The following is a 17,255-nucleotide window of genomic DNA, read 5'->3' as shown; positions in this document are numbered from 1 at the left end:
AATCGCGCAGCAAGGGCTACGCTCTTGACGCGCGAAATGCTTGCGGCGTTCCGCCTCCAGGCAAATTTGAAGCCCCCCTCCCCCGGGGCCCGGATACTTTCGGACGCCACCGCGGCGGGCGGCACCCACTGGATGGCGGTAACGAAACGCTTGTGAAGTTTCGTCAGCCGATCTGTGGGCAGTCTGTTTTGCTTCCCGCGCCTGGCGCTCTGCAAAAAAGTCCCGAGAGGCGAGGTTGTCTTGGTCTTCATTTCTTCCGCGGCGGTGCTCCGCTGCGGGGTTCTGGTGCCTAAACAAACCGCAAGCACCGCGCCGAGGCGCGACCGCATCGCTGACGCGCCGGGAAGGGGGAGGCAAAAAATAAGGGAAGCAAATGGATTCTATTTTTTTTTTTTTTTCAAAGAGGAATAAAATTGGGGAAGGTGCCAGTGAGATGCGAGGTTGGTGGGGCGTAGGTTGCGTCCTTTTTGTTTTTATCTATCATGGCTTGGTGGGCGGATGTGGCTTGCTTGTGGTGTTTGTTTTTTGTTTTGTGTTTGTTGTTCGATATGATGGAATTCGTATTGTGCCACTGTTGTATCTTTTTATTTGCTATTATTTTGGGTATTAATGTGTATGCATATGTGAGTCTCTGTGTGGATGGCTTTTTACTTGTTTTATTTTGAGAACTCACTTTCTTCTTTTTTTTGTTTTTCTCTTTGTTTTTCGGTTTTGTTAGATGATGGGTTCGAAGGACGTAACTTCAGGCTTTTATGGCGATGTGCCTTACTGTAGTCCTGTAGAAAGTAGTGTCTTTTTTGACACAATTACGGCCTCGAGGATGCATCGTCTTCCGGAGGCCATGATTGCAAGGGCTGATTTGGCATTGTTTTTTACGGAGGGTAATACTTTTTTTCACAATCTGATTATTGGACTAGAAAAAGAGGTTAATAGTAAAGAGTCTTGCCCAGAGGGAGGATGTGGTTTTGAGTTTCTAGATATTATTCCTCGCCTGTTTCATTCTCCCTCTGCTTTACGACTCGTGCGGGAAAGTGAAGACGGCAATTGTTTTGTGGTGATTGAATCAAAAAACATTAGTAATATGGGCGGTGTTTTTGATGGTGGAAAAGAGGATGAGTCAAGTGTTTATACCGTTGTTTCATTGGATCTTAGAGGGATAGATTGTATGTGGCAATCCCTTTTGAGTTATCTTTTGGGAGGTACATCTGAAAAGAATATGGTATACATCCTACCAAATATTAATTTTCATCTTCAGAAAGGGAATTCATACGGCGAGTTTTTGGTTTCCCTATGGGCATTAGTTGTATCATCTGTACTTCACTACTTTGCTTCGTTTGCTATTGATTCCATACGTCAGAGACTCAATAAGGTGACTATTCGAATTGGTGTATTGGAGGGACATGAATGCGATAATATATTGGATGATGTCCAGCTGTTTTTTGAGAACAAACTAAGGATTTGCGTGCATCGAGTATTAAATACCGAGACTTTGACAAATAACCCATGTATCGTTGATTTAGCATGTGATACAGCGGCAGAAACATATGAGGAATGGATTGAGAAAGCCACAGAACTAGTTGTGGGCATTCATGAAGAATTATGCGATACTGGTGAAGAGGAACCAAGCAGAGGTGATACTAATTTGCGATGTATCTTATTTGTGGTACCAGAGATGGAATTACTGCGAAAAGATCTACAAAGGCATTTGTGTGACAGTTATACATCCACTCCAATTATGGTTGTATCAAGCGAGAAAGAAATTCACGAACTGTTACTTTCACATAGTCGAAGTATCCCAATTGTTTATTTTTGTTCTCAAAAAAGTCTTAAGAAACAGCTGTTGAAGCCAGAGCATGAGCGGTACTTAAATCATTTATCTGTAGAGGCTCTTCTTTATGGTGAGAAAAACAGAGACGGTCGAGATTTTGCGCTTATTCGCATGCTTGTTCCTGGAAGTCCATCACCTAAGCTATTACCATATCCAATATTTGTTTCTACTAACGCGGATGAGGGAGGTGACGAAACAAGTCAACTGGACGATGACTGTCTTCAAGAGGCAATAAATATTACCTTGTGGTTATTTAGACGGTTCAAATTGGAGACCTGCCGAAAAGGGATACAACCTGTTTTAAGTATATCTGAGATGACTTTTATATCACGGGGTGCGGCGGCAGTGTTTGAAAAAGTGATGAATTCAATGATGATGTCTGGGTTGGTTTCTTTTTTAAAGTTGTCAGATGAATCACACTTGATTCGTTTAGAAGTTTTGGGACGAGCACTTTCTTATCGATTTCGGTTGCCATACAGGCCAAAGTTTCCTGAATTTACATTATTTGATGTTAAATGCATTTTTTGGTGCTATGCATTTAGGCAGTCTAGGGAGACTGCTCTAAAATTGATATCTGATGCCCACTTTTTTCCAATATGGGTGGAGGATGCAATGAATAATTTCTGCTTTCAGTACCGAATACGCTTAGAAAATGATATTGGTACTGAAAGGGAAGCTCTTGTTAGGGAGTTATCTTTAATTCCGAAATTCAATGAAATAAATTCACGGGTGAAGAATTTTCTAACGCATTCATCAGGAGAAAGACTACCGATATCAAGACATTTTGCTTCTGCCCCTTCAACTTCTTGTCGGGGTTGGTTTGAACAGGCACCACTTGGTACGAGTGCTGAATCAATACCAAAACCCCATGTAAACGTTTATTGTTACCCGTCGCAAAACGAATTATGTGAGATTCGTTTTGGAGGTAATACACTACAATGTCCTCTTGATCTTTCGTATCCCTTGATAATAACACACATTGTTCTGCACACAACTCTATGGAACAATGGTATTATTCTAGAGAGCGATCGCGATACTGGTTTGGCGGCACCTTTACCAATACCATTGACAGTCCTTAATTCACCAACACTAAACTCTTTCTTGGAAGATGTTGTTGATGGAAAGGCGGGATTCTGGTTGGATAACTTCATGAATTCTACTCCCTCACTATCAGATCCCTTAGAACTTGCATCTTTGATGGCGAAAACATCTTCTTTACTAGGAATTTGTGATCACAAGGCTTTGCGCCGAAAACGAAATCGAGTAGATTTGGCCTTAAAACATCAAAAAAACGAAGCGAAGGAAGCATCTCTGCCACTGTCTGAAACTGAGGCGGCAACTATTAGGGAATTTGCCAATGCAGCTATAAAGCTCGGTCGTGAAAAGACGGAAAAACGTTTTAAAGGAGTGAAGGGGTTTGCATTTTTGGATCCTTCACATAAAAATTATGCGTACTACCTTCATATTTTGGAACAATCCAATTCGTAAGTAAGACTCTTGTTTGATCAAAGAATTTTTTTTTTCATATATATAAAATCACAAATATATTTACATCTGTCAGACTCTTTTGATGGGCAACTAAGTTAATGCGTTATTATTATTATTATTATTATTATATCTTATCTTTCTTCTTTCCTACTGTTTTGTTTTACCCTTGTGACATTTATGTATGTGGATGTTTATGTGTATTTAATGATAGATAGACGGCGTCTGTGGCATAGTAAATGCAGGCGTTATATGGAGTGAAAAACGATGTTGTAGGAAAGACTCGATTACGGAGTATACTGTCATATGGTGCTGTTATGACAGTGATATGCATATCATTTCTTAGTTTTTCTAGCAGTTCCTTTGATATTATATCGAAGAACTTGGATGAAGTTTGGAAATCTGCGGAACATCCCGAAGATGAAGGTATTAATCTGACTTGCTCCCACGGCTTTACAAGAGAATGCACTGCTTCCTTGAAGATGAAACATGTTGTTGTGGACAATTTTTCAATACAATTTGCTTATTCCCGAGCAGCAGGATGGGTTGGTGTGAAATTTTTGAGCGAAAATGAATGGGTTTTTTTGAGACACACTAATAACCGCTTGCTTGTCAGGATGTTGGCTGATTCTAATATGAAGACTTTTTCGCTTGAGAACCGTCAGGACGGCAAAGGACTACTCACGATATGGAAGAAAAAAGGTGTATATGTGTTCTTAATATGTTTTGTTGTTGGACTATTTAAATGGATTGATCGGAAATTTTTTTTGAATCACTTAAGAAAACGAAATCTGCAATGTCGTGTAAATAAATTTCTACAATCGGATACACGGAAGAAAATGGAATAAGCTGCCTTATTAGAAATAAATCTTCGCATTGCTTCGGTTGAAGGTCACATCATGTGTCTTCTACTCTCTTTCTCTTGTTGTGTTTTTTTATCGAGTACGTTTGAGTTGTTTGCCTGGTAAAACCGTTGGCAGGAGGAACATTTTTTTTTTTTTGAAATTATTCAAGGTTTCCTTTTAATCATTGCCTGAATCACGATAATGCTTTTTTCCCTTTTCCCTCACGTTTTAACAAAACAACAATCATCACATTATCATTTTTGTGATTTGTGCCCTTGCATCTTTGCATCATGAGGTACTAATAAAGGAATAATAGCAGGCTTAATTTGGCGTTACCTTTTTTTTTGCATTCTAAATATATTGTGTCCCTTTATGCAAAACGCAAAAAAGCGTGAGGTTTGCTACCAGGCACGGGATGCGTATCATAAATGTCTTGATACTTTACCGGAGGACTCAGAAAAAGAATGTTTAGCTCAAAAAAAAGCACTGGATCAGGCATGCCCGGCCAGTTGGATCAAATACTTTGGGAATCAACGGGAAAGAGAGGTGATTCTTCAGCTTCAATTAGAGCGCAGCAGCGGCCGTGGAAATCAATAGTGGACACGTATTCCACTCTTTTAGCGATAATTGAGAGAACACCGGGGCATGCTGGTTCATTGCACAAACAAGTGCAGATCCCTTTGAAGAGGAAAGAAGTGTTACAGATTTATTATTATTGTTGTTTGAGTGGTTTTACCCCTTCACCTTTTTTTTTGTGTACGAGGTAGGGCAAATTATTAGTGAGCAAAAATGAGCCTAGGGAAGACCATTTATGTGGATGAGGATCTTGGAGAAAACATGGCAAGCATGTCCCAGATCAGAACGATGAGCGCTCTCCTAGCTGGTGTTGGGGCAGGAGTGATGGGCTTGACAGGTATCACTGGCGCGGTGTTCTTCTTGCTATGCGCAGTACTAAGCTCCTTTATAATACTGAAAATTGGTTGTGAAGGTGCCCCTGAACGCTACTTCCCATCCGGAACAAAACAATTTTTCTCACTTGGTAACCTCGCCACTGGTGCCATGACGTACATCTTGGCATGGACCGTTGCATACGACGCAATCTACATTTTCTAGGGAATGAATTTTTGAGGACTAAGACAAATGTCTCCCGAAGGAGCTAACTGGTAAAAGTGCTTATTCCTTCAAGGGATGAATATCGTTAGCACATTTTTTCTTTTTTTCTTTTGCCTACGGTTTTATCTGCAGTGGTCAGTGATGAACGAGCTTTTTTCTTTATTTGTTTCTATCACGTCAATAAAAATGACAATCAAGCCTTCATTCAACAGCAACAACAAAAGGGTTATGGAGGATGTGACACCACAGCTAGGTTGGCGGAAAGAGGAGGCGTTAAATCCAAGAGGAGACTTTGGTCTTGATCGAAATTCCTTTTTCGGCGATAAAGATGAGAATAATGAACATAACAAGTTGCACATAAAACGTTGGAAGGGCTGTGCCTGCGACGGGTTTGCTAATAACCGCTCTTTCATTCGATTGAAGCAAGGGCTGGTGGGTGTGGCAACATGCCTTGACACGCTTTCGCGTATCACTGTGCAGCAAAAGCTACTTTTAGGACTCTCAATTGAGGATTCAGTGCCGGAAATATTGTTAGGAGGTGAAGAATCTTACTTAGGAAGTGAGTTGAGTACAGAACCGAAATTTAGCTGCACAACAACGGCTTTTTCAAAACAGAGAACTTCAACTTCTGAAGCCTCGACGTGTACAACACTGGATGATCCCAGATTGAGAGATGGAGAAATGCGGGTTGATGCCACTGATCCGAGTGGGTCTGCAATAATAGGTGGATCAATAAGGCATGTTACTGATTCGGAATCTCTTGAAGTTACACAAGAAGTTATTGTTTCTGAAAGAGACTGCCTTTCTCGACTGTTGGTTGAAGCGGAGGAGGAGATGAACGATTTGAAGTATACATATGAACAAAGAATTTGTCAGCTTCAAGGCGAGCTTAAGAGTTATCAAGGTATGGTGGTTCAGCTTCGTGATATGGAGAATGCTCGTCATCTGGAATCCCTATCTGCAGCAGAGAAGATTGCCCGATATGAGGAGGAATTACTGACCTTGTGCAAGCTACTTGTGCTCTCTACAGAGAAGGAATTTTCCTTATCAGCCAAAAAAGAGTCCGTGGAGGGTATTTATGGGGCGCAGCTTCAATGCCTCGAGGATGCGCTGGTGGTTGCGGCAAGGATGAATACTGTTTTGCTGGAAAATGCAGAGAGGCGCGATTTGGCATATTGTGTCGCGGTAAAGGAGATAGACAATCTCAGGGGAAAATTGATGGAGTCAAGGGATGAGGTAAAACAAGAGAAAGAAATGTACGAGGATAAGATGAGAGCAATGGAACGTGAAGTACTGTTCTTAAGGCCTTTTAAGGAACGTGTTGATATAGTTGAGGAAAAGTTGCGGAGGTGCGCCCAACACGAGAAATTAGTGGTGAAATATGAGGAAGAACTACAGCAACTTCGATCGTCTTTGAGAGAGGCGGAGAAACTTGTCCTTACTCTCAAACGGGAGTATGCAGCACTTTCTGCTGGTTTGAATCAAACTGGGACGAGTGACGGAGGTGTTTTTGCTCTGTCTAATGTCACCGTACAAACTGATCTTAACGTAGGCTCCTCGGGTAAGGTCGAGGTTGCCGAAAGTCCCTCACACATGAGGAGCTTAACTTGCGAAATTGGACGTCTGAAACAAGAGTGCCGCGCGTACCGTGATGCGTCGGAGACCTTGAAGGAGGACCACAGTATTGGAACGCATTTTTTAACAGCAAAGCTCTTGAAGGCGGAGTCGGGCCAGTTGGCATATCCGTTGCAGAAGGATTCACAGGCGCTGCGGCAAGAGTCTCAAGCAATGAATGAAACGACCACACAGGCAGTACCGGGCAATGGTAATACCATGAGTTTGCTGGGGGATAAAAAGGGAGGGGGCAGGGTGGGTGAAACCTCCGGGTTACGGCCTCCGTTTCCTGTAGAATTTCCTTTCCGCATGAAGGATAGACATGGGTATGTCGAGAAGTGGACCTTGCCCGATGCTGGCGTCGTGAGGCCGCAAGTAAAAGGTGTCTCCTAGCATCACAACAAGACCGCCCACAACGCTTTCACCTTGAGCATAACGATGACAACATTTACCTCATTTTTGCTATACCGGTGATCTTGGAATTTGACACGGAAAACTGGTTTGTGACTGCCTGGGAGCAAACAAGCAACTAAAAAAGAGGGAAAAATTATTCTGGAGGGCAGTTAGGCACAAACTTTTGATTGACAGTCTAAAGTTTTTATTATCGATGCAGCATGATGCAATGGTGGGGCAGTGCGTTGGGGTATCGTGTACGGTACATGAGTTTGTAATGCGTTTCTTGCTTTCCTGCTAGAAGCCTTACTCTCTGGTGGTACTACCACTAACAGTAGTAATTATATTTATAATAATTTGCATGACACCTTTTTTTCTTGAGTTTAATTTGCTAGAGCGGTTGACTAGAATGGCCAATTCCACCTTCTTCGGGCTGCATATTGACGTTCCCGTGGGAGTATTGGGCGCCATCATCGTCGGGCTGACTATTCTTGGCGGTCTTGCTTCAGGGCTTTTGCTTTGCTTATTCTCACTTGACACGAAACGCTTAAATGCTCTTATTCAACATGGTCATACCAAGAGTGCCTGCCAGGCCCGTCGAGTGATGATGCTTTTACATAAATCGAAGTGGCTATTAGTTACGCTTTTATTTCTTGAGGCTGTAGTGGTGGAAATGATGCCGCTGGTGTTTGACATGTTTTTAAATTCGGTGGCAGCGATATTTGTCTCAGTTGGAATCATCTTGGTGTTTGCGGAGATCATACCACAGGCAGTGTGTATTCGCCATGCATTACAAGTCAGCGCGGCGTTAACGTATGTAGTCTTGTTCTTCATGTGTCTAACCTCGCCCATCACCTGGCCTGTTGGGAAGTTGCTTGACTTTGTTCTCGGGGATAAGGAGTCTGTCTTTCTGGGACGCACGGAGCTGCTGGAGCTCATCCGTCTGCAAGAGGAAATTCGAAACGAAAAACGCATCAGAACCATGTCTTCCATGGCGGTGAAAGACGCCTCTGCTGCTGAAGACGAGGACACCGAGTTTTTACCGGTGGAGTCAACTATTATGTTGGGCGCGTTGGGAATGTCGGAAAATACGGCTCGCGACGTCTTGAAACGTGGTATTGCTTCGGTATACAGCCTACACTGTGACGTTCGCCTAACAAAGCAAATGACCGAGGACATTTTTGCCAGGGGGCTTCAGTTTATTCTTGTCTACAATGATCCAAATGACCCAACAAATGTGACCAGTGTACTTGAAACCAAGGCGCTCATATTGCTAATTTACTGTCAAGGGGCCGAGTCAGTGCCGCTTGGGGAACTTCCCCTACATGTATTGCCTCGGTTCCCAGCTTCAACGCTTTGTAGCGAGTTGTTTGAGGCCTTGCAACACATGTTGATTCAGGTTGTCGCCATCGCCGACGACAAGGGCCGAGTGCTTGGAGCGTTGACAATGCAGGATGTTGTGGAGTATGTTTACAAGATCTCATTTCAGGCGGAAATGGATCCCAAGGCGCAGATGCCCTTTCAAAGGAGAGTGCATTCCTGGAAAAGGTTGTGTGAGGTGCGTGGGGGTTACGCAGCGGGTGGCAGGCACGGCTTAGCTCTGCCTGGGAGACGAGGCGCAAGAACCCCTTCAAATGACTCTTCACTCTACAGTACGCCTCTCCTCCCATGCCCTGCTTCTCGACAGGATGCGCTGCACCCAACCAACTTTGCAGCCCAGCTAACAGGTGACAACCCACACACGCACGGTGAGCAAGCGAAGTAATGATGCCGCAGATGCCTACCTACCTACATGTACGCATGCACACTCCCCCACACGGTCAGGATGCGAAAGCAAACACGGAAAAAAAATCACATACACAGACACACACAAAGTAGTGAACAAAAGTGGTGAGGAGAGCAGAGTTGCCTTTGGGACTGTTTGCTGTTTGTTTTGTTTTTCCTGCCTACTGGGCGGTGTACGCCGTTGTTGACCTCGCCCTAGCCAAGTTGGCTTCCCACAACTTTGCGTTTGCGTTTCTCTTTTTGGCACCGCACTACTTTTCAACCAGGGATCTGATAACAAAAGCTTCCGGTGTTTCAACCAACCAACCAAACAAACAAAGTAGAAAACGACGACGACAACAAAAACAACAAAGCGAATAGCAAAGAAAAAAAATAAAAGGAAAAAGAATTATTCTGCCGAGTACAAATGTCCACACGCACTCTACAGTATGGTGGCAGGGGCGCTGCCTTGAAGCCAAGCGGCTTGGTGCTGAACAAGAAGGACCTCCGTAGCGTGCACGAGGTGACTTTGGCGAACTACGCCGCAGAGTACATCTACCTCCGTGAAAACGAGTTGACCGAGTTCGACACGGAAGTCACCATGGAGAACCTCAAGGTGTTGGATCTGTCCATTAACGAGATCTGTGGGACGGTGGATTTCCTGAGCAAGACCCCATTTCTGCGCCACCTCTACATGACAGGGAATAGGGTGGAGTCGCTGCACGGCATTGCAAACTTTACCCCTCTTGAGACACTGTGCCTCAGCGAAAACGCTATCAACAGCTTTGAGGGCTTGGAACGACTCCCAAACCTGCGGGTGCTTTCCCTCAATTTTAATAATATTTCCTCATTCGAGCATTACCCCAATCTTCCCTCACTGCACACCCTTAATCTTGTTGGGAACCCAGTGACAGCAATTCCCTCTTACCGCAGTATGGCCATTGCCATCAACAACCCCAATCTTGTCACCATCGACGGTAATTCTGTTTCAGGGGAAGAGCGGGCTGCACTGGAGCATTATCAAGGCAAGGTTGCTTACTGTATCTGCGAGGGCTTTATTGTTGAGGGCGACAATGTGGAGGAAGCTGCAGATGCTTTTCTTCTTAAGCTTCAGCGTGCGAGGGAAAAGTCAAGGCACTTGCAGCTATGCTCCATTCGTCTCACATCGGAGGACGAAACTCGTAATGTTCTCACAGAGGGCATTCCGGTACGACTCACCTGCTGTCTGCAAGACATTCGTCCATATGAGCAGAGGGAGACGGATATGTTCTCCTCGCGTGAATTGATTCCCGCCACATTCCGGATTTCTGGTGAGGCTACAGAAGTCTTTGTGGTTGGCTCCATGAACAACTGGACAGATCCTATTGAACTAGAGCGTGGTGGAGATGAGGGCGAAACGTATTTCCACACCACTCTCTACCTGCCTGTTGGGGAGTACGAATACCGCTACATCGTGGATGGTGTTGAGATTGACCCCGAGGCGAATGGAGTGATGTCGACGTACAAGCAAGGCTTTTGCTACATTTACAAAGTCCCTGAAGTTGAACACACGGACGATGATAAGGACACCGTTCTGCACATTCGCTGGATGAAGAGCACGCAAGGTAGCCGTTACGAGACCATTGAGGATAACAACACACTGACATATATGCCGACTGTCGCTGATGTGGGTTGCTGTCTGCGCGCTGAGGTGCTTGCGTACGTTGACGGTATATTCTCCTTCTTGTACTTCGACATTTCCACCCCTATCATTGCTGGTCCACCAACGTGCTCCCAGCTTGAAGTTAAGGGTAAGGCTGTGGAGGGCCACGTGTTGGTGGCGGAGGCCGACTACGTTGGTGGCGTTGAGGGTAATTCTCACCTCAGCTGGTTCCGCATTACGCCTGATGGCGGAGAAATTCCTATTGATATCAACGATCCATGGGCTGGTTACAAGCTGACAAGCGATGATGTTGATTGTCGCATCAAGGTGGAGTTCACTCCCGTGCGGGATGACTGGGTGGCGGGTGAACCCAAATCTGTTCTTACAGCACCCGTCATGGCTGGCGCTCCTGAGTGTGAGTCCATAAAGATCATTGGTGACCTTATTGAGGGGAGCGAATTGGGGGTGGAGATTGTGTACTCTGGTGGCGTGGAGGGAGAAAGCTACTATCAATGGCTCCGCAAGGATGACAGCTCTGAGGAGTACACCCCTATTGAAGGGGAGAATACTACGCGGTATGTTCCGACGCTCGAAGACGTGGGTAGGTGCTTGGCAGTAGAGTACACCCCTGTCAACAAGCAAGGTGAGGAGGGCGAGACATGCCGCTGTGTGCTGGAGACACCCATTGAGCCAGCAGCGCCGGAAATTCACAACCTCAAAATTATGGGCGAGTTAACGGAGCAGCACGTGCTCACGGTCGAATTTGACTACACAGGCGGACACTTTGGACCACACATGATTCAGTGGTTCCGCCGAGATCACTCCAAGCGTCTAACAAAGACCGGCCGCCTCAACAGCGCAACACTTGCACTCACCAAGCGTGAGGTCGACTGCACGATTGAGGTCTCGGTGACACCTGTGCGCCTTGATGGTGTACAGGGGCGAACTGTGACCGCATGTTCAGATGGTGTTGTTTCTGCCGGTATTCCGCAAACCAACTTCTTGAACGTGGTGGGTGATCCTTTGGTTGGGAACACTTTGGAACTGGAAGTGGAATACTTTGGCGGTGAACCTGGCGAGCCGATCATTGAGTGGGAGCGTGAGGTGCCAGGTACAGAGAACTTTGAAGTGATCGAGACGGGTGTGCGCAATTACACGGTTCAGAAAGAGGATCAGGGAAGATTGATCCGTGTGACGTACACACCAGTACGCATGGACGGCACTCCCGGAGAAGCGAAGAGCCGCATCGTGCAGGTGCCACGTGACGCATATGACAAGGATGAGGAAAAGGAAATGGAGATGGACCTGCATGAGGTTTTGGAGGAGCCTGTATTAACACGTCACGTGGATCCGAATGCCTCAACGGCGCCTCATGAGCTGGAGATTGAGGAAGAAATGGAGACCTCCCCAGCGGAGAGAGAGGAGGCAGTGGAGCACGTGGGGGAGCACAAGGAGACCCCAAAGGAACATAAGGAAACACTGGAGGAGTATGAGGAAGCACCAGAGGAAAAAGCTAAGGATGCAGTCGCTGCCGACTGAAACCGGGATGAGGCCTCTCCACACAATTTACCTGGGACCAAGTGAGAGACACATACCTCTAGTAGAAAAGAAAGCGCGACCCACCATAAAAAAGGCAAAGATGGAGGGATTATGGCATATCTAGGCACGTAGGTATCTCCGTCAACCACCACCCATACCTTTTTTAAAATTTCTCTCTTTTATTGCTTTCTTGGTTCTTTCATTTTTTTCTTTTTCCTTTAGGTGTGTCTCCCTCCATATGTATATCGGGTGATGAACGTGTGCACCTGGCGGGAGACGTAGGAATTGTCTCATGCATTGTATGCATCATTCATTGAGCATGGGAGTGGGGGTGGGGGGAAAAAAAGACAAGTAAGGGGAATACCCACACACAGTGGGAGACAAATGTTGGGTTGCTTGGCGCACGCACAAGCAAGCCGACGGAACGAGGAAGCAACAGCAAGAAGAGCGGGCAACACTGAAGCAAGCAAACGAGCAAACAAACAGGTTAGTGAGAGGCATCAGATACAAATTGGAGGTTTTCAAAATAATAATAGTAATAAGAGCGTGCGGAACATGTATGAAGAGCTTCGAAAGCTTCGTTTGGTACACATCTAGATATTTATTTACCCATCAACCTATATAAAACAGGAAGAAAAGAAAACAAGAACAACACTGGGATGAGACGAATGGATGAGGCTTTGGTGTTTTATTTTTTCCTCCTTTTTTGTTGCCTTGAAATATAACTATCGGTTTTATTTTTGTTGTTTTTGTTTCTTCTTCGTTCTGCCTTGCCACACTTGCTGCCAAAGATGTGCTATTGAGCAAAGCATTTTATCCCCTACAGAGGTTATTGGGCCACCGTGGTAAACGCATGCCCTTTCTCTTTTTCGCCTGTTGTTGTTACCGCTTTTCGTCTTTGAAGTGGTGTGGGGGTGGGGATGTACCGTTTTTTTTTTCTCGACTATTTTTGTAGTGTTGGGGCGAGAGAGACGCCCTTTGTGTAGGTTTCACGCTTGCAAAAGGCACAGGGCTGTGGACCCTGCATGCGCCATTTTTGCCGGCCATTTTTGGAGAAGGCCTCTAGGCATCAACTGCCCCGTCCAGTTGCTGTGGCCCAACATCCTTTTTCCTTTTCTGCTGACGACGCCCCTGTGATATCGCGGCGGGAAAAGTTGGTGGCAAGGTTGAGTGATGAGGTATTTTCAAAAGGCAATGTGCACCTTAAGAACGTGAATGCTCTTTCCGCCTTACCGGAGGGCCTGCATTCGTTTCCGGAGGTGTGTTTCATCGGCAAACCGAATGTGGGCAAATCCTCCATCGTATCTTCCCTGCTGCACAACCACCGCTTGGGCCGTTCCGGGATCACACGGGGAACCACGCGAATCCTTCAGTTCTTTAACGTGGGAGATGCCATGCTGCTTGTCGACACCCCTGGCTACGGCGGTTGGAGGGGACGGCATCTCTCACAAGGCTTAGCTGAACGCGCAGGCGCCTTTGCCGTTTTATTTCGTTACTTGGCACTCCGTTGCAGGGGGCCTCTGAAGCGGGTCTATTGGGTGATGGAGGCCAGAGGGTCTCTGCAACCCCGCGACGAGGAACTCTTTGCCTTTCTGAAGGGAGAACAGATACCATTTTCGGTGATTATGAACAAAATTGATCGCTTCAAGGGCGATCACGTGGCTCTGCAGCGGCAGATGGATCGTATCTGGAACTTTTTGGGCAGTGACCAGGTTCCTGTGCTGGGCGTACGGGCCAACCCAAAATATCCAGAGAAGTGTCTGAACATCGGGGCCCTGCAGCACGACATCACGTACTACTGTACACAAGAGCTCAGCCGTGCAGAGGACCTGACGTACAAAGGCATCAGGGAACTGAGTTACGCACCTCCCACTCCGGAGGAGATTACGACAGTTGAGCAGCGCTACCCGGTGGAGTCCTTTATCTTGCCCCAGGAGGACAGCCTCCCGCTGGAAGGCCTTGTCTTGGCGCATGAGGAGGCCAAAGCCAAGTGGTTGGCAACATCACCGAGGGCGGGATTATTATCGGCAAAAGACAAAGTTGCAAATCACCTCGTGGCGTGCTGTGAGCACAGCTGCGACGACGACGACAACAACAACAATACTCGCAACGGTGCACTTTTGTCAGCCCCGGCTTTGACCGAAGGAGGTTCAGAGGCGCAAAGCGCTTTGGCTTCGGCTACGCCCATAGCAGGTGGTTCTTCCTTCGTGGAACGGGTTGAGACGCCCAGAAGGTTTTGCGTTCGGGCGTCACTTCGGATGACACGTCAGCAACCGCAGCAAAATGCGTCAGAGACCAACTGTTGGATGAACACAGGCGCGTTGACACCTGACGCATACGCGGCATACGTTTTAAATAACATCGATCCACGGTTGTCGCCACCGCTTTCTAGCAACACGACGCCGCTGCGGTCATTCCCTGCACCGCTCGTGCCGCAGCTTTCCGTCAGCTTAGACAATGAAACGCACACGGTGCGTGCCATCAATGGTGTGCCTATAGCAAAAAGTATGATTACTGCGTCTGTGGCAAATCTTCCTGCTAGTCAGGAGGGGTCCCTTGAGCATTTCTCGCAGCATTCAAGCTCGGGAGACTACAACAGACTTCTGTTAGCGGAACTGGCTGGACAAGACACGTTTCTCCAGGAAGGGGAGCACGCAGAGCTTTTTGAGAGCGACACTTTGTCGCTCCAGCACTTCCTGAGGAAAAGTGCTCGACGGCGGAAACTAGACCACATTCTGGAAAAGTACGTCTCGCGAGTGCGCAAGAAGCGTTCACTCTACGTGCAAGCGGAGGGGTATATGTGCCCTTGGCTGGCGGGGGCCGGGCAGCCGTCGCGTACTGCTGTGGTGGGTTCTGCATGGGAGCATTCCTCCATGGGCAGCGGCGGCGCTCTGATGATGGGTCTCAAGCGCACGGGATTTGGCGGCAAAAGTTTTTCGGCGCACACCATGAAAAACCGTGGGCGAGCAACGAAGAAGACGGGGCCCTGGGCGACGTAATGCCATTGTGTTTTCTTTGTCTTTCGTTTTGCTTGTGCGCTGCATTTGGCGAGCCCCAACCTTTTTCTTTTGGTAGGGTGAGGCGCTTGTTTTGTTTTGTTTTCTGCTTCCAGTGCAGGCGGCGCTAAGGAGCAGCATTGGCTGCACCACGCTGGGCGAGGGTGCGACCGCAAACAGTAACAAGTAACTGCACTGGATCCACGTACGTACGTACGTACGCAGCCAGCGCGTTGACAGAAGTAGCACAAAAATTGCGATGAATCATATTTTTTTCCCACTACTTTTTATGTCTTGCCGGCTTATCGTTGAAGCATGTCGCCTGCCGACCGCACTGCCGTGGAGAGAGACTACAAGGAGGCAGCGAAGGAAGAAACGTGAGCAACAACAACAGCAACAAGAACCAAAGAATATATATAACTTGCCAAACACTGAACACGTTCAACTAGGTATCATATAAATATATCCATATATTTATATTAGATACAGAAGACACTTGCTGGGAAAGATAAAGAGGTGACAGGGACAACCCAACAGGCAGAGGAAGAAGTAATACAAAAACAAAAAAAGTACAGTGATGGGATCGGATCTCTTTGAGTTGAAGGGTAACAGGGCACTCTATGATGTGCTGGGCGTGTCCAAGAACGCCCCCGACATCGAGATCCGCCGCGCGTACTACAAACTGGCCGTAGTGTACCACCCAGACAAGAACCCCGATGGTGTTGAAATGTTCAAGGAGATCAGCTTCGCCCACAGCATCTTATCTGACCCGGCGCAGCGCAGCCTGTACGACTCGGAGAGGCTGCGGGCCCACATTGAGGGGCAGGCGCGGGCGTACGACCCGATGATGGATCCAAACGTTGAGCTCACTGCGGAGGAACTCCGACAGTTTGTGGAGCGCAAACGCACGGATGAGGAGTCAAAGAAGCGGGACAAGAGTGAGTTTGATAAACAGCGCGAGGAGGAAATGCGACGCCGCGCCGAGTACGACGCACAGAACCCCGCCTTCAAGGCGGAATACGAACGCATGCGTGCCATTTTGAAGGAAGGGGCCGCCCAACGAATGTCCGCCATCAGCGTGCCACGGCATTCCACCACCGCCGAGCTGATGCAGCAGTTTGAGAAGAAACGCCAAGCTGAAGAAGAAGCGCGTCATACACGGCATAGCGGCGGAGCCCAGGACGGCAAAGGGGGTGTAGGATGTACCGCCTCCACTTCGGTTAAGCGCAGCATGATGCAGGAGTTCAGGTTGCGTCACAACGGTGAGACGCCATCGCCCAGCAGCGTGGCTTTAACTGCCGACAGTCAGGCAATGGACCGCCGACTACGATTTCCGTCGGAATCGGAGAGTATCTCATACAGCTGTGATGTAGAAGAACGCATTGGGAGATGTGCCAATTTTGACTACCGAAGTTACGTGGAGAGCAGCATCATTGACGGTGGGAGTGTTCTTGATGACGCAATACTCGCGGATGCGCTGGGCAACTACGATCGCCGGAGATGATTTTACCCATCCCCCTTTTCTCCACGCAAAGCAATTTGGATGTAGAGTGAGAGACACACATTTGAATATTCACTTATTTGTTAATATACCTTTTGTCTATATTTTGAGCTTAGTTGGTGCCCTCGCTCTTTGTGTATCCCTGTTTGTTACCTGCCTATGCAGCTTACGCCGTCCCATTAGTGAACTTGCCCATTTTTGTTGTTGTTTTTGCTCTGTAGGTTGCTGTGGGACACCCGCCGGTGGTGTGTTGAGTTCCCTGCCTTTTCTCTTCCCACTCTCTGCTGTTGCCACTGCCGATGACATTATCGTCTCTTTGCCGCGTACAGGTTTTAGGTTGGTGCCGTTTCTTTTAGAGCAATTGCCATGGATTCAATCGATCAATTTCTGGAGACTGTCAGCAAGGGCGCCTGTCCTCGGGAGTCGGAGGTGAAGAAGTTATGCAACGTCGCTCGCACCATTCTTGACGCAGAGTCCAATACTCACACGATACGCGCTCCATGCACCATTGTTGGCGACATTCACGCTCAGTTTT

The 17,255-nt window shown here is 47.1% G+C and overlaps 9 protein-coding genes across 9 annotated transcripts, besides 5 other annotated features; 8 read left to right on the top strand and 1 right to left on the bottom strand.

Moving 5' to 3' along the window:
- On the bottom strand, nucleotides 1-329 carry TraAM80_01504 (uncharacterized protein; the record flags this gene model as incomplete). Its single annotated transcript, XM_029378543.1, has 1 exon — nucleotides 1-329. A coding segment is annotated over one exon (329 nt), but the record flags the coding sequence as incomplete, so codon positions are not given.
- Nucleotides 330-673: 344 nt separating this feature from the next.
- Nucleotides 674-706: a sequence feature (A-rich).
- A 15-nt stretch (nucleotides 707-721) lies between these two features.
- On the top strand, nucleotides 722-3,316 carry TraAM80_01503 (uncharacterized protein; the record flags this gene model as incomplete). Its single annotated transcript, XM_029378542.1, has 1 exon — nucleotides 722-3,316. One exon carries the CDS (start codon nucleotides 722-724, stop codon nucleotides 3,314-3,316), a length of 2,595 nt encoding a protein of 864 aa, XP_029241651.1.
- Nucleotides 3,317-3,419: 103 nt separating this feature from the next.
- Nucleotides 3,420-3,444: a microsatellite.
- A 108-nt stretch (nucleotides 3,445-3,552) lies between these two features.
- Nucleotides 3,553-4,161, top strand: TraAM80_01502 (uncharacterized protein; the record flags this gene model as incomplete). The annotated part of the gene is made up of 1 exon (XM_029378541.1): nucleotides 3,553-4,161. One exon carries the CDS (start codon nucleotides 3,553-3,555, stop codon nucleotides 4,159-4,161), a length of 609 nt encoding a protein of 202 aa, XP_029241650.1.
- A 786-nt stretch (nucleotides 4,162-4,947) lies between these two features.
- TraAM80_01501 (Rab5-interacting family protein) lies at nucleotides 4,948-5,271 on the top strand (the record flags this gene model as incomplete). Its single annotated transcript, XM_029378540.1, has 1 exon — nucleotides 4,948-5,271. One exon carries the CDS (start codon nucleotides 4,948-4,950, stop codon nucleotides 5,269-5,271), a length of 324 nt encoding a protein of 107 aa, XP_029241649.1.
- Nucleotides 5,272-5,499: 228 nt separating this feature from the next.
- TraAM80_01500 (uncharacterized protein) lies at nucleotides 5,500-7,278 on the top strand (the record flags this gene model as incomplete). Its single annotated transcript, XM_029378539.1, has 1 exon — nucleotides 5,500-7,278. One exon carries the CDS (start codon nucleotides 5,500-5,502, stop codon nucleotides 7,276-7,278), a length of 1,779 nt encoding a protein of 592 aa, XP_029241648.1.
- A 361-nt stretch (nucleotides 7,279-7,639) lies between these two features.
- TraAM80_01499 (CBS domain-containing protein) lies at nucleotides 7,640-9,043 on the top strand (the record flags this gene model as incomplete). Its single annotated transcript, XM_029378538.1, has 1 exon — nucleotides 7,640-9,043. The coding sequence occupies one exon, from the start codon at nucleotides 7,640-7,642 to the stop codon at nucleotides 9,041-9,043; it is 1,404 nt and encodes a 467-aa protein (XP_029241647.1).
- Nucleotides 9,044-9,358: 315 nt separating this feature from the next.
- Nucleotides 9,359-9,414: a microsatellite.
- Nucleotides 9,415-9,469: 55 nt separating this feature from the next.
- Nucleotides 9,470-12,223, top strand: TraAM80_01498 (leucine-rich repeat protein; the record flags this gene model as incomplete). Its single annotated transcript, XM_029378537.1, has 1 exon — nucleotides 9,470-12,223. One exon carries the CDS (start codon nucleotides 9,470-9,472, stop codon nucleotides 12,221-12,223), a length of 2,754 nt encoding a protein of 917 aa, XP_029241646.1.
- A 408-nt stretch (nucleotides 12,224-12,631) lies between these two features.
- Nucleotides 12,632-12,708: a microsatellite.
- Nucleotides 12,709-13,248: 540 nt separating this feature from the next.
- On the top strand, nucleotides 13,249-15,222 carry TraAM80_01497 (GTP-binding protein; the record flags this gene model as incomplete). Its single annotated transcript, XM_029378536.1, has 1 exon — nucleotides 13,249-15,222. The coding sequence occupies one exon, from the start codon at nucleotides 13,249-13,251 to the stop codon at nucleotides 15,220-15,222; it is 1,974 nt and encodes a 657-aa protein (XP_029241645.1).
- A 379-nt stretch (nucleotides 15,223-15,601) lies between these two features.
- Nucleotides 15,602-15,623: a microsatellite.
- A 173-nt stretch (nucleotides 15,624-15,796) lies between these two features.
- Nucleotides 15,797-16,723, top strand: TraAM80_01496 (chaperone DnaJ protein; the record flags this gene model as incomplete). The annotated part of the gene is made up of 1 exon (XM_029378535.1): nucleotides 15,797-16,723. One exon carries the CDS (start codon nucleotides 15,797-15,799, stop codon nucleotides 16,721-16,723), a length of 927 nt encoding a protein of 308 aa, XP_029241644.1.
- Between the last annotated feature and the right edge of the window lie 532 nt (nucleotides 16,724-17,255).

This window comes from Trypanosoma rangeli (genome assembly GCF_003719475.1).
Source record: "Trypanosoma rangeli strain AM80 chromosome Unknown Tra_15.4_contig_00030, whole genome shotgun sequence".
Taxonomy (NCBI): domain Eukaryota; phylum Euglenozoa; class Kinetoplastea; order Trypanosomatida; family Trypanosomatidae; genus Trypanosoma; species Trypanosoma rangeli.
The sequence above is the reverse complement of the archived record's forward strand: the minus strand, read 5'-3'. Positions and strand labels throughout refer to the sequence as shown.